We start from the raw sequence: 19903 nt of genomic DNA, 5'->3' as shown, positions 1-19903 counted from the left end.
GCTGGACCATAAAGAAGGCTGATCGCAGAAGAATGGATGCTTTTGAATTCTGGTGCTGGAGGAGACTTTTGAGAGTCCCATGGACTGCAAGAAGATCAAACCTCTCCATTCTGAAGGAAACCAGCCCTGAGTGCTCACTGGAAGGACAGATCCTGAAGCTGAGGCTCCAAGACTTTGGCCACCTCATGAGAAGACTCCCTGGAAAAGACCCTGATGCTGGGAAAGATGGAGGGCACAAGGAAAAAGGGACGACAGAGAACGAGATGGTTGGATAGTGTTCTCGAAGCTACCAGCAGGAGTTTGACCAAACTGCGGGAGGCAGTGGAAGACAGGAGTGCCTGGCGTGCTCTGGTCCAGGGGGCCATGAAAAGTTAGACACGACTAAACGACTAAACAACAAAGGGCGGCTGGGAATCGAAAGTGTTGTATTTTAAATTTTTGTAACACTTAACCCACACTGGGACCTCAGGGCAAAGGGTAGGCAATAAAATAGTAACTCCTCTTTCTCTGTGAGGAATAAACTACAAAGCCCAGAATTCTTTGAGGGTGGAAATGTGCTTTGAGTGTGTTTTAAAGGTATAGTGCAGGGGACAATAAAGGTGTTGTTGTTGTTGTTTTAAAGGTGTAGTGCAGGGGTCAGCAACCTAAGGCCCATGGGTCAGAACCGGCCCGCGGAGGTCCTTTGACCGGCCCACAAGCTGCCCCCAAACTGAGCGCAGCACGGCATGGGGACTCGCTTCTGCGGCGCCGAAAATCGTGTCTGCGCATGCGCGGGTGCTGAAAATCGCAGGTGCACGCGCAATCCAGCCCACAGAGGGTTCTCCGCGGGACCGATCCGGCCCAGGCAAGATAAACCTTGCTACCCCTGGTATAGCATGTACATAGCCTAATATTGTCACTGAATGGGGAGAGCACTGTGTAGAAAAAAGGTCTCTGTCAGCAAGGGGAATGCTGTCAAGGAAACAGGCCTATGCTGTATATTCTCCAAGCCCAATCCAGACACCTGCACAATAGCCTTTTCTTTAAGTTCTAACCTCAGCCCAACCCCGCCACCTATTTGCCCCCTGAAAGTATCGCTGGAGTAGAGACAGGGGGCATAATTTGGCTTCGGAAGGTGTGCTGGCTCCAGGGCCTATTCCAACTGCATCTTACAACGGAACTCTGCAAACCTCCCTTTGAATTTTGCAAAAAGAGAAGTCTAGTGGATTAGTCTATGAAGGGAGGCAGGAGCATCCTTTGCCTGATTCAGTACAAGACAATGTCTTAAGGTCCTCTATGCAGAGGGCTACTGATGGGAAGTGGTTGCTGGAGGAAATAGCCTTTACTTACGTCAACAGAAGAGCAATGCAGGAGCCAAGATGGTCTAAACCAGAGCCTCTTGGGCTTGCCAATCGGAAGGTCAGCGGTTCGAATCCCCATGACGGAGTGAGCTCCCGTTGCTCGGTCCCAGCTCCTGCCAACCTAGCAGTTTGAAAGCACGTCTAAGTGCAAGTAGATAAATGGGTACCGCTCTGGTGGGAAGGTAAACTTCGTTTCCGTGCGCTGCTCTGGTTCGCCAGAAGCGGCTTAGTCATGCTGGCCACATGTCCCGGAAGCTGTACGCCAGCTCCCTCGGCCAATAAAGCGAGATGGGCGCCACAACCCCAGAGTCGGCTACTACTGGACCTGACGGTCAGGGGTCCCTTTACCTTTTTAATATACTCAGAATACACTTTTTAAGAGCTCTACTTTAAGCATGGGCCTATAGTGTCACCCAGTGGTCATTGAAGTGAAACTCAGGTACCTTCTCCAGTGTGGTGTAGTGTGGTGTAGTGGTTAAGAGCGGTAGTCACGTAATCTGGGTAACCGGGTTCGCGTCTCCGCTCCTCCACATGCAGCTGCTGGGTGACCTTGGGCCAGTCACACTTCTTTGAAGTCTCTCAGCCCCACTCACCTCACAGAGTGTTTGTTGTGGGGGAGGAAGGGAAAGGAGATTGTTAGCCGCTTTGAGACTCCTGAAGGGGAGTGAAAGGCGGGATATCAAATCCAAACTCTTCTCTTCTTCTTCTATAGTGTCACCCAGTGGTCATTGAAGTGAAACTCAGGTACCTTCTCCAGCAGGGCTTAACAGAAATGCCTATTACAAGGAAAGCTTAGGTGTTCCAGCACAAAGAGAGGGCGACCAGCAGGGGAAGAGGGGCATGGGTCCTGTGACGTCACTGGCTGTGCTGTTTCCCAGGTGACTGTGTTACACAGAGCACATTAAGTTGCCTTATCCTGGTCCATCTTGGTCAATATTGTCCACACTGACTTGTGGCAACAGTTTGGTGTGTTTCTGGCAGAAGTCTTTCCCAGTCCTACCAGGAGATACCAGAGATTGAACCTTGTGCATGCAAAGCCAATGCTCAAAGACCGAGCTACAGAATGGGAAATAAAGGGGTGCAAGAACAATGCAGAAACATGTTCCCCAGTCACGTTGGGGCTTATCTATTGTCAGGGTTTATCCCTCTTTTTCAGTTGGGGCAGAGCTTAGGCTTGACCTGAATAATAATAATAATAATAATAATAATAATAATAATAATAATAATTTGTATACTGTCCTTCATCCAAAGGTCACAGGGCAGTTCACAACATAAAAATACAAAGCAATAACAATGAATACAAAATAAAACTGAAACAAGCCAATAACCCCCTCCCACAAACATGTTTAAAAGCCCACAGACTGTTAATCAGCCAAAGGCCGAGTTAAAGAGGAATCTTTTTGCCTGGCACATAAAGATGTGTAAGGAAGGAGCCAGGCAAGCCTCTCTGGGGGAAGCGTTGCACAAGCAAGGGAGCCACTGCAGAAAAGGCCCGTTCTCATGCTGCCACTCTTTGGGAAGAGGCACGTGAAGAAGGGGATCAGAGGGTAATTGCATGATCCAGGCTGCTTCATATGAGAGGTGGTCCTTGAGGGAATGCAGTCCTGAGCCGCATTAGGCTTCATAGGTCAAAAGCAGCCCTTTGAATTGGGCCCAGAAACTAACTGGCAGCCAATGTAGTCGGGCTGGAATCAATGTCATATGCTCAAACGGTCTAGTGGCGCTCACCCTATGGAATGCCCTCCCACCAGATGTAAAAGGAAAAAACAACTACCAAACTTTTAGGATATATCTGAAGGCAGCCCTGTTTAGGGAAGCTTTTAATATTTAATATTAATAATATTAAAATATTAACATTAGTATTAATATTATTAATAATATTATTATTAATATAATATTAAATTATTAATATTATTAAATTATTAATATTATTAAATTATTAATATTAATAATAATTAATATTAATAATATTAATATTAATATTATAATATTTAATATTTGAAGGACTATTGTATTTTAATATTTTGTCGGAAGCCACCCAGATGGGGAAACCCAGCCAGATGGGCAGGAGAGATAGATAGATAGATAGATAGATAGATAGATAGATAGATAGAAGATAGATATAAATAACCCCAGTGAGCAACCTGGCCACCAAATTCTGCACCAACTGAAGCATCTTCCGTAATCTACCAGATTACCAAAGCATAAAAAACAGAAGTTAGGCTATAAATGGCTATACATGGACCCCTGTCTCTCTCCTGGCCAAGGTCATCATACAGGTTGAACAAGACAGTTTTTGTGCCAAACTGGGCCTAAACCCTGATCGAAATGGATTTAGAAAATCAGTTTCCTCCAAGAGTGCCTGGATCTGGTCCATGACCACTCACTCAAGAACCTCGTTCAAGAAGGGGAGATTTGTCAACTGACCGGTAGTTACGTTTTCTCAGTCCAGGTGGGTTTCTTAAGAGTGGTCTTACCACTGCCTCTTTCAAGCACTCAGGGACCACCCCCTCTCACAAGGAGGCATTAATCACCTCCCTGGCCCAGCCAGCTGTCTCCTTCCTGCTAGTTTTTATCAGCCAAGAGGGGCAAGGGTCCAGTGTGCAAGCAGTTGCCCTGAAAGAACCAAACATCTTGTCCATATCCTCGAACCTAACTGAAATGGGGGCAGCACTCGCAGGTAACGGAGAGTCACACGAATAAAGCTCTGGGACTGTCATGCCCAGCAACAGAGCCACTCATGAATTAGGGCTGAGGTAGGGGTTGAATCTGCAAATGTCTAAGGTCTAAATCCAACCAGACCGATTTACCAAACTGGACTGGCTCAACAGCACTTCGCCAAACCCCAATCAAGCTGCTTTTGTACCTCTTCCATCATACAAGGGTCTCAAAAAGGCAGTAATGCACATGTTCGATAACAAAAGCATCAAGTGTGTTTTAAATCCAATTTAATTTTGTAAAAAAATAATACATAAACTTCAAAAGAAGAAACGCTTTCTATGCAAGAACATGCAGGTGTCTGGCGTTCCAACATCTTCAGTCAGCTCACAGTAAGCTGATCCACACCTTCAGATGTATGGTGAGAGAGGTTGAGTGTAAGTAAATACCAATAAATACAGTGCATTCAAATCCATTTATCACACAAGGCAGGCCGAGAATGGGGTGGGTGGAGAGTAGGAACTGTTTCTGAAAAACAGAAAATGCTTTGAAAGAGATCCCTGCCTTTATGGCTTGGAGTTTAAGTCACCCTGCATTTACCCTTTTCCACTTTCAGAAGAAAAGCCTGCACTGGGAGGGAATTTTACAGAGAAATCGGTCACAAGGTCATGATCGCTGGAAGTTCTTGGGCAGATGCAAAGAGGGAGAACACATTTGCTCCACGTCCCAGGCTTATTCCATTTCCCTGCTCATCCAAAGAGGCTGCGCAAGTGAGGATCCAACAGAGATCATGCAAAGTTGAACTATACAAGCACCCCAAAAATGCCTTCGCTAGCAAACAGGGTACCTCCCATATGCCCCACTTAGCATGCCAGGATCACATCAAAATTACAGGAAGCTGCTGCCCGTTCTCGGGGGCAGGATCTGACCCGGATAAATCACAGTGGCAATATTGTGTGCTCTGATCTCTTCATGTTGCACTCTGGTTCTGATGGGATGCCATTTTGTCATCTTAGCAGAACGGTTTCGTTACAGAGCAAGACCTCCCGACAAAGCCTTTCCTTGTGATGGGACAGCTGCTTGCAGCTTCAATAGCCCTTTTAAACAAAAACGTAAAGGCTCTGCACCCAAAATGAAGGGGGGGGGGGTGATGATGCAAAAATGAAACCAAAGGGGTAAAAAAAATCTGCCTTAGAAAGATTATATATATATATATTCACACACACACACACACACACACACACACACACATATATATATATATATATATATTCACACATATATATACATTAGGAAAGATTACAGTGGATTTCCCCCACCTCCACCCTGGTTTAGTTTCATGCCTGCTGGGCTGCCCCAATTGTCAGACCTGAAGTAGAAATAAGAGAGTAGCCAGTATAGATCTACAGTCTCCTAAAATACAAAGGTACCCTTTTTCTGTGGGGCAGCCCTGCACTTACAGCAGCCTGATGAGGGGAAGGGACATAGCTCATGGCAGAACACTTGCTTGGCATGCAGAAGGATCGCAGGTTCAATCCGTGGCATTTCTAGGTAATGACGGGAATGCCCCTTGTCTGAAACCCTGGAGAGCAGCTGCTACTGAGTGTGTCCAACACTGAGCTGGCTGGGCCGACGGTCTGACTGAGTGCAAGGCAGCTTCCTGTGGTGCCAAGCCTGCTCTGGTTTGCACAGTCATCTTTGTCGGGGACCACACCAACTGCTGAGGGCTTACAGTACCTTCCACATTGTAGAAAAGCCTGCCCTGGAGATGGGAGTTCACAAGGTCAAAAGCTCAACAGGAGAACAAAATGGCAGGGGGAGTGAAGGTAGATCTCAGTCACGCAACACCGTGGGCAGAAAACAAAGGCAGGAAAGTGCAATCGCAAGGGTATACAGCAAAACCTTAAGCTCACAGGGAATTTATATCACAAGGCATTTACAATGGTTGTTAAGACTGAGCTTCACGGGCAATTGGAGGGGAAGAAACTACAGTGGGGTTCATACAAGCCTGCAAGCTGAAAACCATTACCCAAGGCTTAAAGTGCACATGTGAATCAATATATATCTATACAAACATTGCAGGGGGGGGCATCATTTTTGGCTGGGTGTGTGTGTGCAAATCTCTCCCTCCAATATCTGATCAAAAGCTAAACAGTTTGCACTGAAGGCAGGCAAGAAATGCCAAGCGGTACAGTCCTGCAGTTCTCACTCATCTCCAACTCTGACCCAAAGGTAATCCATGAGAAAGCTTCCTTTTCCCATGGTTGACACTCCAGGAGGCAGGGCTGTAGAGAGACAATCTCAGAGTCTTTCCCGGTTGGAACATTTTGGTGCTCCCTGGACAATTTTCTGAAAAGTGGCCTCGTGACACCTGTAGGTGCAAATGTCACTTTATGAGTAGTCAGGCAAAGGGATGCAAAAGATGGAAACCACAGAGCCTCAGAGTGAATCCTGCTATCCCCTGTCCCTCACAAGCACATTTTCCAGTTAATCTTCCCGGCCAGACAAACCCATTGCCTTAGGAGACTGGAAGAAGGGAAATGAACAGAGGCCCATGAGCAAAAGGGGAGGGTCCTATCTCCACCCTCTTTGCTCCTCCACTTCCAGTTATGGTTTTGAAGTGTTCTAGATAGCATGGATGGGGCAGCCCACCTCCTAAGCCACCCCTCCCTGTGCTCTGGTCTGAGTGGCTAGATGCTATGTGAGGTGACCACCTTATACAACTATGACCATGGGAAAGGGAGGGCAGGGAACCACAGCTCACTTATTGAGGACCATTCGAAAGGAACAGGACACATTGCCAGGCATAGGGTGAGGAGGAGAAAAGGCTGGACTTAAAAGCACCAAGTTTGGGATAACAAAGTACAGAGGAGCAGCTCTTTAAACAAAGAATAAATATTTTTCAGAGTCAACTCAATCAAAAGCCAGCTTCCCTGCAGAGTAAAGTACAGCTACGGATGCATTCAGATGGATTTGGCAATCCACCACAGATGGACGAGCTGGTTGCAACAGTGCAGGACACAGTTCTGGATGGTTGAGGTGCGGAGGGGGAAACTGTCTGTAGTGGTTCCCTCTGGATCTTGCTCCTACCATCCTTGCTCAAAGGCAACGCTTGAGGTCTCTCATTTGGACTGGAGAAGGGCAGCCCTCTCAAAAGGGATCAGTTGTCCTCGGGAGAAGCTGCTTCCTCCCTTTCTCACTTGATGTTTTTAAGCAAGGCAGTCCGTGCATTGACCACAGCTTTGAAGGCGTCCTCGCTGCCAGGAGCCATGCACTTATCCGGGTGGAGCAGCACCGCCAGCTTCCGATAGGCCTTGTTCACCTCATCCCTGGAGGGCAAGACAGGCATCCATTAAGAGAGGTCACCACAAGCACAAGCCGAATAAGCTCCCCAAGTTATAGCTTCGCCCAAGGGCCCCTTCCCATTCTCTGTCTGCCAAATTCCCCCTTGCTGGCTTCTAAACCAGCAGGGATTGCCTCCATTACCTGGTGGCCCCTGGCTTGACACCCAGCATGTCCCAGCTGTCCTTGCTGCTGCGGATTCTTCGGATGGTGTCCGCTTGCTCCTTGGTGAAACTGACGCTCATGCTGGCCATGGGCCGCTTTCCCCCATTGTCGCACAAATCAACGATGGCAGAGTAGAAAGTCTACAAGCACACAGAAGGAACAGGTAGCAAAGTTTTGTATGTGCCCGTAGCTCGACAATCCCTATTTCATTAATGGGACCAAACCTCAGGTCCTTCTGCTACCTCATATCAAGAAACTTGAGAAAGGGAGAACATCTATAGATTTTGTGGGGAAGATCAAGACTCTTAAACCTACCACCCGCCACCACCTCATCTCCACTGCTGCTTCTTCCTCAGCCAGTTCCTTTTTTATCTGAAGGTGTCAGAACAGCCACTGCATGGATCTCTGGGAGCTGCAGTGACCTTCAGACCATTCTTTGGGGTTTTCAGTTCCCCCACATCAATGGCCGCTTAGCCACCCCACAGTCAAAAGGGGTTGTCTTCACCTATAATCTGCCAGACCACTGTTCCTTGTCTCTCTTGACCCCAAACCCACAAGGCCTCCCACAGTCAGCAGGGCCAGTCTCTTGTACTACTAGCTCCTATTGTTCTACTTATTTAAAAGTGAAGGGCTGCTCACTTGAAAGTCATTAAAAACAGATGACAACAAAATGGAATTCAAGCAATTAAGTCATTCCCTGCATTTTAACATTGGACAGGGAAAATATATTTGAGAGAAGGAAAGTGGGTGTGTAGGGTGTGAATCCCCAGAGAAGGAAAATTGCAGAAGCAGCTCTAAAAATGAAAAAGTGGTGATGTGCTCAGCAGGTGCATTGTGATCCGACTCAGAGAAACGTGGGGCTGGGAGGGACCCTGAGGGTCATTTAGCCCAACCCCCTGCAATGCAGGAATAAGCCAAACAAATTGTTTGGGGCATACAACTTCACCTTCAAGGGTAACTCTCTTGATATAATTCTTTTACAAAATGTTATTTATTTCATTTGTTGCATTTATTGGAAACCTTACAGAGCACAGACCATTGAGAGCCAAGGAAAAGGGCTGGATGAGGGCTTCTAGGTTTGACATAGTTGGTTTTACCTGGAACATCTCGTTGATTCCTTCTCCAGTCTGAGCAGAAGTCTCAAAATAAAGGAAGCCTCTGCTCTCTGCCCACAGCCGCCCCTCACTTTCGTCCACAGAACGGTGCTTGGTACAATCAACCTGAAACACAGGTGGGTGGGAGGAAGCATGATCCTGGCTCACAGCTACTCTCCTAGCCTCCATGACTTTACCTAACCTTTTTAAAATCCAGTAATTCACACTGGTAAAGTCTTCAAACTACATACTGTTCTCTGATTTGTGAGTGGGGGCAGTCTCTGCAAGAACCCATGGTTACAAGCAAGATTTTCCAGACCTTAGCCTCTTCTTGGGAATGGTTACCTTGTTGGCACAAACTACAAAGACAATATTCTCCATGTTTCCGTGTGGTCCAAGTTCCTGCTTCATCTCCGCGAGCCACGAGTCGAGGGCATCAAATGACTCCTTCAGCCCAACATCATACACCAGGATTACGCCCTGCGTGTCCTTGTAAAACTCATTGCGTACCTAACAGAGCACAGAAACAAACAACTGGATATTTGGGACCAAGAGGGTGCTACAGGAAAGAGAATGGCTTGGAATCTCTGGATCAGTTTCCCTTTACACATGTGCTACTTTCCAACTGATCTGACATCATCTGTGCGGGCAGAAAAGTGCTGCTGCTGGATTGACCAGCAATTTTAGCAGATTAACTGCATCTGAACAGGCCATGTACAAATTCGTTACTTTTCAGCTCTCGTATAGTTACTAAGATTTAAAATAGATATCCTACAGTTACAATGATCGTAAGCCAAAATGCCCAGACAATCTATAAATGTTAAATGCAAATTAGTCAAAGCCCTCCAGCTCATGTGAGGGTATGAAGTGGGCCACAATTTTCACCATGGAGCAATTTAGCTTGCCAGGACCAGAAGTCTATGGATTTATGTCCTAAACTAATGGCCAGGAAGCTGCCACCTCGCTTACCTCATAGAAGAAGGGGTGTCCAGCCATGTCAAAAATATTCACTTTGATTTCCCGATCCCGAACCTGCACTCTGAAAGAAAGAGGAACACAGTCGTAAGATGCAAGTGCAACACACTCCAGAGACCCTTCATTCTCAGACCAAGTTCAACTTTTCTACAACACAGGTATTAGGCAAGCATCGCAACGCGACTGTTGAACACAGATGAATTTTGGCATGATCATTTAGGGCTCAGTAAAAAGCTTCTGGGCTAATCTGCAAAGAAAAATTGTAACTGGATAAATGATCAGTGAAGGGTGACCCACAGGCATCCAGATTACGTACAGGCGATGACCATTTTAGGCATGCCCAATTGACATGCAGTCACCGACGCGTGGGTCCGTTAGGATCAAGAAGAGGGCAGAATGGGGGCGGAAAAGAATGGGGCAGGGGGCAGTTATGTGCACTCTGCCAACATGTGCAGGGAGCAGGAATGGAACCCCCATGCAAAATGCTTGCCGCCTGTACTCTGCTTTCAATGAGGATTTTACTAGCTAATAAGGGATTTATCGGGACGCGGGTGGCACTGTGGGTTAAACCACAGAGCCTAGGACTTGCCAATCAGAAGGTCGGCGGTTTGAATCCCCGTGACGGGGTGAGCTGCTGTTGCTCGGTCCCTGCTCCTGCCAACCTAGCAGTTCGAAAGCACATCAAAGTGCAAGTAGATAAATAGGTACCGCTCCGGCAGGAAGGTAAACGGCGTTTCCGTGCGCTGCTCTGGTTCGCCAGAAGCAGCTTAGTCATGCTGGCCACATGACCCGGAAGCTGTACGCCGGCTCCCTCGGCCAGTAAAGCGAGATGAGCGCCGCAACCCCAGAGTCGGTCACGACTGGACCTAATGGTCAGGGGTCCCTTTACCTTTAAGGGATTGATCAGAGATGTAAAATCTGCTCCACTGGGATGTGCCCCACTTGTATGCAAAATACAGCACAAAATGAGATGCCCACAAACACCTGTAGTTTCCCAGTGGCAATTTCCATTAATATCATAGCAACAAAATGTTGAACTATTGAAGTAAGTGAAAAATCAAAGCATAATTTCCCGTCTTTCTGTTTCACACACACAATGCCGTGGTTCTTAGTTTCAGAAGCTGCTGTGTCAAGTGTTCTCTATTGTGAAAGCAAGGTACTCACTTGGTGACACCATAATCGATGCCAATTGTTGCAAGGTATTTGGGCACAAACCTCTTCTCACAGTATCGCTTTATAATGCAGCTCTAAAATACAAAAGAATGGAGATTGTTACCCAATTGGCTGAGCTGTCTGTTCAACCCACTATATTCCGTATTTTGCCAGGTTAAGTGCAAAGCACGTCTTTTTAAAGCACATATCTGTATGTGTATGTGCATGACTGGCAAATTTGATTCAATACAGTATAAGCTACAGTATTTTAAATTTTGTTTTCAACTTAAAAAGCAAAAGGGCAGTTGAAACAACCACACTTCAGTTTGATTAAACCAGGAAGGTTCTAATTAACCATAGTTTCCTATTTCATCTGAACTGGTAAACTGTGGAAAATTATAAGCTTCCTAATTTAGTTATGAATTGCAGCAAAAGGAAAGAGCAAAGAGGCTATACGAGGAGGCAAAAAGTCCATGCATATCTTGTAAGTCATGATATGGATGGTTTAGAATATATGTTTTCTATTTTAAAACACCTACAATTTACATCTTCCAAAAAAACTGAGAGGGTAAGTTCCCCAGTTACTGTATTAATGTTTAAACATGCTGCAATCACTCTATATTAACTTAATAGGCAAAACAAAAACAAGTAACAGGTGTCTGACACTGAAATTATTAACAACAACAATGGAAGTAAAACCTCCCAAACTCCTCAAACATCAGTGTTTGTAGAGGGGAAATGGGTGACCTATTATACTTCTACTGTTTGTGGATGAAATCCAATGGATTCCCCTTCCCCAGCGGCACTCAACCAAAACCAACTCAAAGAGGATTGGGTGGCCCTGTAATTATTTTCAAATGAAATGAGAAAAGATAACGATATGTGTGTGTCCTGGTTGGATAAAACAGTCAGAGTCCGGTACAAAAAACAAAGCGGGAAACGGGTCCTCCACACGTCCCTCTCACCTAACCAACCTCGCAGGGTTATTGTGGGCGTGGGCGGTAATCAGAACCATGCTATGCTGTCTTAGTTGAGTCCCTCGGAGTCAGCATATTGTTACGGAAATTACAGGGGGGCACATCTCTAAAGTTGTTAAATGTTACAAATATTATGCATAAATGTATCCTTTCGACTTGACTGCTCAGGAAGTTACCTAGCTTTAAAAATCATATAAAATCAACTCCTTTCCCAGTTTCCTTCATTCCATCGCCAAGGTTCATTGCTTCATTGGCCAAGGACTTGGAAACCACTCGGTTTCCCCATAATCCCTCAAGCGGGAGGTCACGTACTCACAGGAAGGTACTCATAGGTGTCAATCGCTGGGCAAAGGCACTCCTCCGGACTTGCCCAGGTGGCAGACTATGCAAACCAAAGTTCTATTGTCCCTTTGTAGCAGGTGCTTCAAAGAACAAGTAGATAAATAGGTACCACTCTGGTGGGAAGGTACACGGCATTTCCGTGCGCTGCTCTGGTTCGCCAGAAGCGGCTTAGTCATGCTGGCCACATGACCCGGAAGCTCCCTCGGCCAATAAAGCGAGATGAGTGCCGCAACCCCAGAGTCGGTCACGACTGGACCTAATGGTCAGGGGTCCCTTTACCTTTAGTAGGTGCTTAGAATGTACTTCCCAATACATATCCTGTATCCACCTGTTGCCCCAACACATTCCTCCTATGTTAATCATGTATAACCCTCCCCTTTTCTGATGTACCAATGATGTAGTGATGATGCTTAATGAACTGTATGCTGGGATAAGATAGAAACTTTTAAAAGTCCTTGTCACCCCATCCTCGGGGTTCAAAATTCCTCTTTGAATTTTCTGCAATAAACTTTGGTCTACAGCTACAGTGGTACCTCAGGTTAAGTACTTAATTCGTTCTGGAGGTCCGTTCTTAACCTGAAGCACCACTTTAGCTAATGGGGGCCCTGCTGCTGTTGCGTTGCTGGAGCACGATTTCTGTTCCCATCCTGAAGCAAAGTTCTTAACCCGAGGTACTATTTCTGGGTTAGCGGAGTCTGTAACCTGAAGCGTATGTAACCCGAGGTTCCACTGTATTTGCTCCGGTTGGTGGCTGGACTCCTTCCTTTATTCTGCAGGTACCCGCGGGCTCTGCCCGACCAGCTGGGTGGCTGAGCAGCCTCACACCTAGATTTTTCCATAACAATATAAACATTACCATATATATATATATATATATATATATATATATATATATGTATATCTGAGTTATACTTGCGTGTGTGTGTGTGTATACACACACACACACTATATCAGGCATCCCCAAATTCAGCCCTCCAGATGTTTTGGACTACAATTCCCTTCATCCCTGACCACTGGTCCTGTTAGCTAGGGATGATGGGAGTTGTAGTCCCAAAACACCTGGGGGGGCGGAGTTTGGGGAAGCCTGCAATATATATATATATATATATATGCAAATGTAACTCAACAGATAAGGCTTGCTCCTGTCCTCCCAGAAGCCTTTGCGCTTGGCCAAAGAATCAGCGCCCCATCCCACGCTAGCGCCCAACTGCCATAACGGCCAAAACGGCCGGGGGGGGGCGACTGACTGGTTGCGCGCCTTGTCACTCCCCGCCCCGCGAGCCAATAAGGCGCCTTCCTCCCCGCTCTTACCTTGCCCACCTCCGCGTTGCCCATGGAGATGACTTTGATCCTCAGCGCCTTCCGCGGCTCTTTCCGCTTCGCCTCCATCTCGCGAAGGACGCGGGCTGGATTCGCCGGGGCTCAAGGGGGCCCCTCGCCGGCCAGGGCGCCCGCCTCCTCCGCCGCCCCGCTCCCCATGGCCCGCTTGACGACAGCGGCGACGCGGCTGCTTAGGACCCGGCCGACGCCTCGCGAGATTTCCCTGCGAGAGCAGGCCGAGAAGCCGCCGCGCCACGCGAGAGCTGGGAAAGCTCGCGAGAATGAAGCAAAGTGGCTTCCCGCCTCTTCCTCTCAGTCCTGTCGATTCAGAGGAGGAGGCAGGCGCGCTTAGGGCTGCGTTGGGAAGCTTTGTCCCTTTTCTTTTCCTATTCTTGGTTGATTTATTACAGTCCTATAGATATATATTATAGTCCTATTGATGTATACAGTACAGTCCTTCACCTGAAGATTACAGGGCAGTTCATGTAAAATTACAAAATGAGAACACAAAATGCATAATAAAAACAGAAACAGACTGATAACCGCCTCCTGCCTTCGCACAATCACATTTAAAATGCCTGGTTGAATATTATTATTATTATTATAATAATAATAATAATAATAATAATAATAATAATAATAATAATAATAATAATAATAATAATAATTTATTATTTATACCCTGCCCATCTGGCTGGGCTTCCCCAGCCACTGGGCAGCTTCCAACAAAATATTTAAATACAGTAATGCATCCTTAAAAGCGTCCTTAAAAAAGGCACCTATATAATAAAACAACAACAACAACAACTTTATTACTTGCACCCCACCCATCTCACTGGGTTGCCACCTGCTCAAGGGGGCTTCCAGCATATACAGAAACACAATAAAACATTAGAAACTTCCCTGTTCAGGGCTGTCTTCAGGTGTCTTCTAAAAGTTGTGTAGTTCTTTATCTCCTTGACATCTGAAGGGAGTGGGTGCCACCACCAAGAAGGTCCTCTGCCTGATTCCCTGTAATCTGGCTTCTGCCAGAAGGCCATCGGAGCTGGACCTCAGTGTCCAGGCTGGATGACAGTGGTGGAGATGTTCCTGCAGGAGTATAATGTAGAATGAAAGTGTTTTATGAATGTAGATTTATTGGTCATTTAATGCTGTTCACTAAATAAATCTCCCCCCTTAATGTGGGTGGTTGAGATTGTTTCCTTTTGCTCTTTTGCAAACAAAGTATAATAAGTGCATTAGCAGGTTTTTAAGTGCTGTTAGACAAGCACCCAAAGGGACACCTTCAAAAGTTGGCAGCCCTGGCCTACAATATCACATACTGTCCAACATTTCTCTGAAAATAGGGGCATCCTATTCCATAATAATAGTTTTATTATTTATTTATACCCCACCCAGCTGACATGTAAAAACTTTCTTATACAGGGCTGCCTTCAGATGTCTTCTGAAGGTTGTATAGTTATTTATCTCCTTGGCTCAGGGGTCGCATAGCTCCATACCCACCAACATTTCTCCGATTAAAATAGGGACATCCTAAGGAAAAGCAGGACATTCCGAGACGAAATCAGAAATCAGGACAGCTTCTGTAAATCCAGAACTGTCCCTGGAAAGTAAAAGGATACTTTGAGGATCTGATATCAGGCATACTTGCCTAAGGATACAACCTTGCATTAGCTTTCTACATTACAATCCAGTTAATCAGATGCTTGAAGTGTTCTTCTGAGTGTTAACGGAGAAATCCGAGGGCTCCCTTGGACAAAAACAAAGACACCAACCAGGATAACTTGGAGCAAAACAGCAGCCTGTAGGCTTGGCCTTTATTGAACAGTTGGCAACAGGGTGTTCCCCTCACGCGCAGGAGAGAGGAAAAGACCCAGAAAGATGGTCTGCAAGACCTTATAAAAACTTTTGAAATTCCCATCCCATTCCCTGTGGCGTATGTAATGTGTGAGTGTGAGTGTGTGTGAAGTTTGTACAAACAGAATGATTGGGGTGGGGGGGTTCCTGCTACATGAGGTATACAGTATATACACATGGTAGGGGCAGCAAGCAGTGGGGTGGTTTGTAAAGAGGGAGCCCAGAAGGAAATTAAATGTAGAAATGCACTGACAATAGCTATTCACACAGACAGACTTATGTTTGATACCACAGACATCTTGGCATTGGTAAGCCAATTAAACATGTAGTGCAATAAAAAATGCAACACCATTAGTCCTGATCGGTGCTATTTTTTTGCCATGAACGCCTCCCTTGTTCTCTTATAACAGCAATGGCACTTTCGTGAGAGGTGCCAGGACCGAGTTTTGGTGAGTCCTGACTGGAAAAAAAACACCTGATCCTGTTTGTTCAGAAGTGATAGCACTGAAGCTCTTGATGGATGTGCAATTCAGCAGTTTCATGTTGCTGGCTTTGTTCCAATATGGCTACTGTAAAATCAGAATGCAAGGTGGAATTTGACTCACTTTGACTCAGAGTAGACCCACTGAAATTAATTGACCAACTTAGTCCTGATCATTATTTTCTATGGACCTACCTTGAGTAAAAGTTAAATACTACCCAAAGTCTTTATCCCTAATCCTAAACGTTGATAACTTGGAAGCCAGTCAGATTTGAAGCTGTGAAGCACATGATAGGAACCAAAAATGGTTAGTGTTATTCCCAGTTCTCACCCTGGGCCAGCAGGGGGATACTGTAGATAGTTTTCACTCAGGTCCACGTATGCAAATAAGGGATTGAAAGTGACGTTCAGTGATTGGATAGTTACAGAAAGTGGTTACTGTTGTGCTGTAGTGGAGCTCTATATAAGCAGGCTGGCTGAACCCTTCAGTTCAGTTCTGTTCTGGCCTGTGAATAAACAAGAGCTGCTTGAAGAATCGCGGTGTCGTCTGATATGTTCACCCATGACTTAACAGTTAGCAGCAATAACAACATCTAATTAACGCAAAATGCAGTTTACATAGCAGCATGGTTACAAACTGAAAACAAAAACTGGGGCAGGCGGTGGAACGGACGACTCCACAAAGTCTCCATTTCAATCCCAGGCTTTTAGATCTGCCTTAAAAGACGCCTGCTCCTTGGGAGAAAGGCGATGGCAAACCTAGACAGCATCTTAAAAAGCAGAGACATCACCTTGCCAACAAAGGTCCATATAGTTAAAGCCATGGTTTTCTCAGTAGTGATGTATGGTGCTGGAGGAGACTCTTGAGAGTCCCATGGACTGCAAGAAGATCAAATGTATCCATTCTGAAGGAAATCAGCCCTGAGTGCTCACTGGAAGGACAGATCCTGAAGCTGAGGCTCCAATCCTTTGGCCACCTCAGGAGAAGAGAAGACTCCCTGGAAAAGACCCTGATGTTGGGAAAGATGGAGGGCACAAGGAGAAGGGGATGGCAGAGGACGAGATGGTTGGACAGTGTTCTCAAAGCTACCAACATGAGTTTGGCCAAACTGTGGGAGGCAGTGGAAGACAGGAGTGCCTGGCGTGCTCTGGTCCAGGGGGTCACGAAGAGTCGGACACGACTAAACGACTAAACAACAACAACAAGTTAAATGGCATGAAATATAATGCAATGAATGAACAAGCAGTGAATTATGGAGTTCTTTTCTTCTATTCATTAAAAAAACCAAAAACCAATCTTACAGATGTCCTTTGTTGTCTCCCCCGAAACCCCGCTCATCCTATCCCAGTTATATTTATAATGGTTACAAATGGCTTTGGTTGGCAGATGTCAGATAAGACCTGTACATCTGAAGAATGCACTGATGTTTTAAATTAAATCAGGGCAATGAGCCTCTCTTTAATTCTTGCACGTCTGCAAGGTATGCTTGGGAATATTTAAGTGCCCCCTTTTTCTGCTGTAATGTGAAGGGTGGACTTGATGGCTTGACATTTTCTTGCAGCACTGAGACACAGCAGGGCCGTTTATTAATAGTCAGCCAGGTGCTTTGTGTAACGTCCACCTGGATTTAGGGGCAAACAGGACGTTTGATGAAAAACAGGGTCTTCTGAAATGGGGTGGTTGACTAGAAGAGGGGCTGACCAGAGCAAAGGCATGCGTGGGGGTGCTCAAATAGTGCACATCCGGAAACCAGATGTCATTTCAGGTGAGCGCTGGACGCATAAGGAAGTTTGCAAATCATCTTGATAGTTGTTCTCTAACACTGCCCAGATGGAGCCATTAAAACTGGCCAGAGTCAATGTGAATACTCATGAGTATATTGCATCTTTAATCCATACCTGCACTGAATTTTACCTCTAATGGTGCTATTGTCCAATTTATTTTAATTTGGGGCTATTGATTGTTGTGCGCTTTATTGCTGCAACACACCCTGGGGTCCAGGGGAAAACAGAGTGAGGCAAATAGCGTTGGTACGAGGTCACGTTCCAGGGCCGGATTTAGGTTTGATGAGGCCCTAAGCTACTGAAGGTAATGGGGCCCTTTATATGTCCAGCTGTCCTTTGTCAACAACAAATTGTCACTGTTTTATGTTGAATATATGCTATATGGTAATTTATGGACCTAATAGGTATCTAAAGCCATTTACACATACAGTGGTATCTCGGGTTACATACGCTTCAGGTTACAGACTCCGCTAACCCAGAAATAGTGCTTCAGGTTAAGAAATTTGCTTCAGGATGAGAACAGAAATCGTGCTCCAGCGGTGCGGCAGCAGCAGGAGGCCCCATTAGCTAAAGTGGTGCTTCAGGTTAAGAACAGTTTCAGGTTAAGAACGGACCTCCAGAACGAATTAAGTACTTAACCCGAGGAACCACTGTAACAAAATATGTATTTTATCAATGTACATCCAGGTGTGTTTTTTCCTTTAATTTTTTTGAGTGGGGCCCTAAGCTATAGCTTGTTTAGCTTATATGTAAATCCGGCACTGTCAAGTTCTAGGCTTGAGAGATGAAATAAAAATTTGACAGATTGCTGGGTCCAGATGCCACCCACCCAAGAGGCCTCAAAGAATTCAAATGTGAGCCGCAAGGACTCTCTAGCTCTCTTCTGCCATTTCTGGGTTTGAATAGAAATTAATTATTTCGATTGTGCATAGCTGGGGTGGGGGGATGCCTGCATTTAAAAGTTCTAACAGCCCAAATCCCCACGCTTATACTGCTGCCAACAAAGGTCTGTATAGTTAAAGCTATGGTTTTCCCAGTAGTGATGTATGGAAGCTAGAGCTGGACCATAAAGAAGGCTGATCGCCGAAGAATGGATGCTTTTGAATTCTGGTGCTGGAGGAGACTCTTGAGAGTCCCATGGGCTGCAAGAAGATCAAACCTCTCCATTCTGAAGGAAATCAGCCCTGAGTGCTCACTGGAAGGACAGATCCTGAAGCTGAGGCTCCAAGACTTTGGCCATCTCATGAGAAGAGAAGTCTCCCTGGAAAAGACCCTGATGTTGGGAAAGATGGAGGGCACAAGGAGAAGGGGACGACAGAGGACGAGATGGTTGGATAGTGTTTTTGAAGCTACCAGCATGAGCTTGACCAAACTGTGGGAGGCAGTGGAAGACAAGAGAGCCTGGCATGCTCTGGTCCATGGGGTCACGGAGAGTCGGACACGGCTAAACGACTAAACAACAATGACAACAAATACTGCTGCTTGCTTTTGTGACCTTAAAACTCTACTGGGGGGCTCTCTCTTTCGCTAGAGACAGTGGTGTAGCGTGGGGCGGCAGCGGAGGGGGGACTGTGGCCCCAGGTGCATAATTATGAGGGGGCACAACCAGGTCCCCATGCAGGCACCAGCTTCAGTGGGGATCCCCGCCCTGGCGCAGCACAGCCCTGCTTGGCTTCGCTGGGGAGGGCATTCTGGTGTTGTCAGTGGCTTGCCTGCCCTGGGCCCCAGCAACCCCCAATACGCCACTGACTAGAGAGTGAGTTTAGCCCCGTCCTTTGAATCTAAGGATCCAACCAGCTCTTTTATAGATCACCCGTGAGAGGTCATTAATATCTAATTTCTCACTCACGCACAAATAAATGAAAGCTCAATAAAGACCAGACATAGCCTCGACTCTATGCAAGCTTTGTGCAAGAAAATCAGGATGAACGCTCAATAAGCTTACTTGGAGGAGGCTTTCAAGCTCAACAGCGCTATTCTAAAGGAACTTGTATGTGGTTGGCTATTAAGTGCCTAATAAATTCAGGAAATAACCTCACATTAATCCAGGTCTTCCCTTTCAAATCAGATATTTGGAAACCTGTTGCGTGTTAACTATGGCTTGTGCCAGTACACAAAAAGCGTGACATCGCTAAGGCTTTGGATAGAGAAACTTGAATCACATGCACCCATGGTTAGCTCCCCATTTTCAAACCATGGTTTGCAAGGAGCTAACTTCATTATCTGTGCTCCCACAGCGTTTTGGGTTTATTTTAAATTGACCAAAAGCTGAGTTTCCTAGATCAAAGCAAAACACAACCTGGGGCATCTGCAAACTAAAGTTTGTAACAGGGCTAGTTCCTGAGACTGGATTGGAGAGAAAGTAAAAGTTCGGAAAATAGATTTCCACCCGCAGGAATGTGCTTCCTGCAAATG

General features: G+C 46.0%; 1 protein-coding gene across 2 annotated transcripts; it reads right to left on the bottom strand.

The window, feature by feature from the left end:
- Positions 1-5901: 5901 nt before the first annotated feature.
- On the bottom strand, positions 5902-13551 carry DNAJC27 (DnaJ heat shock protein family (Hsp40) member C27). Of its 2 annotated transcripts, XR_014006513.1 has the most exons (8): positions 13357-13551; positions 10739-10821; positions 9569-9638; positions 8945-9109; positions 8603-8725; positions 7485-7645; positions 6161-7327; positions 5902-6125 (listed from the first exon to the last, which is right to left on the bottom strand). XR_014006513.1 is itself a non-coding variant. In XM_081188816.1 (7 exons), the coding sequence occupies exons 1-7, from the start codon at positions 13432-13434 to the stop codon at positions 7195-7197; spliced, it is 813 nt and encodes a 270-aa protein (XP_081044942.1). In that variant the 5' UTR covers positions 13435-13551; the 3' UTR covers positions 5902-7194. The 2 variants fall into 2 exon arrangements, 1 of the variants encoding a protein (XP_081044942.1); XM_081188816.1 differs by having other exon boundaries at positions 5902-7327.
- Positions 13552-19903: the final 6352 nt, after the last annotated feature.

This window comes from Podarcis bocagei (assembly GCF_964188305.1).
Source record: "Podarcis bocagei genome assembly, chromosome: 3".
In the NCBI taxonomy this organism is placed as follows: Eukaryota; Metazoa; Chordata; class Lepidosauria; order Squamata; family Lacertidae; genus Podarcis; species Podarcis bocagei.
Note: the sequence above shows the minus strand (reverse complement) of the source record. Positions and strands in the feature narration are given on the sequence as shown.

Bases quoted from the DNA above. Each gene is read 5' to 3' on its own strand.
- DNAJC27 (XM_081188816.1), bottom strand. From the start codon at position 13,434: ATGGAGGCGAAGCGGAAAGAGCCGCGGAAGGCGCTGAGGATCAAAGTC. The intron at 10,822-13,356 runs GTAAGAGCGGGG...TTTGTATTTTAG, and splicing joins GCAACGCGGAGGTGGGCAAG to AGCTGCATTATAAAGCGATA. The intron at 9,639-10,738 runs GTGAGTACCTTG...TCTTTCTTTCAG, and splicing joins ATCGATTATGGTGTCACCAA to AGTGCAGGTTCGGGATCGGG.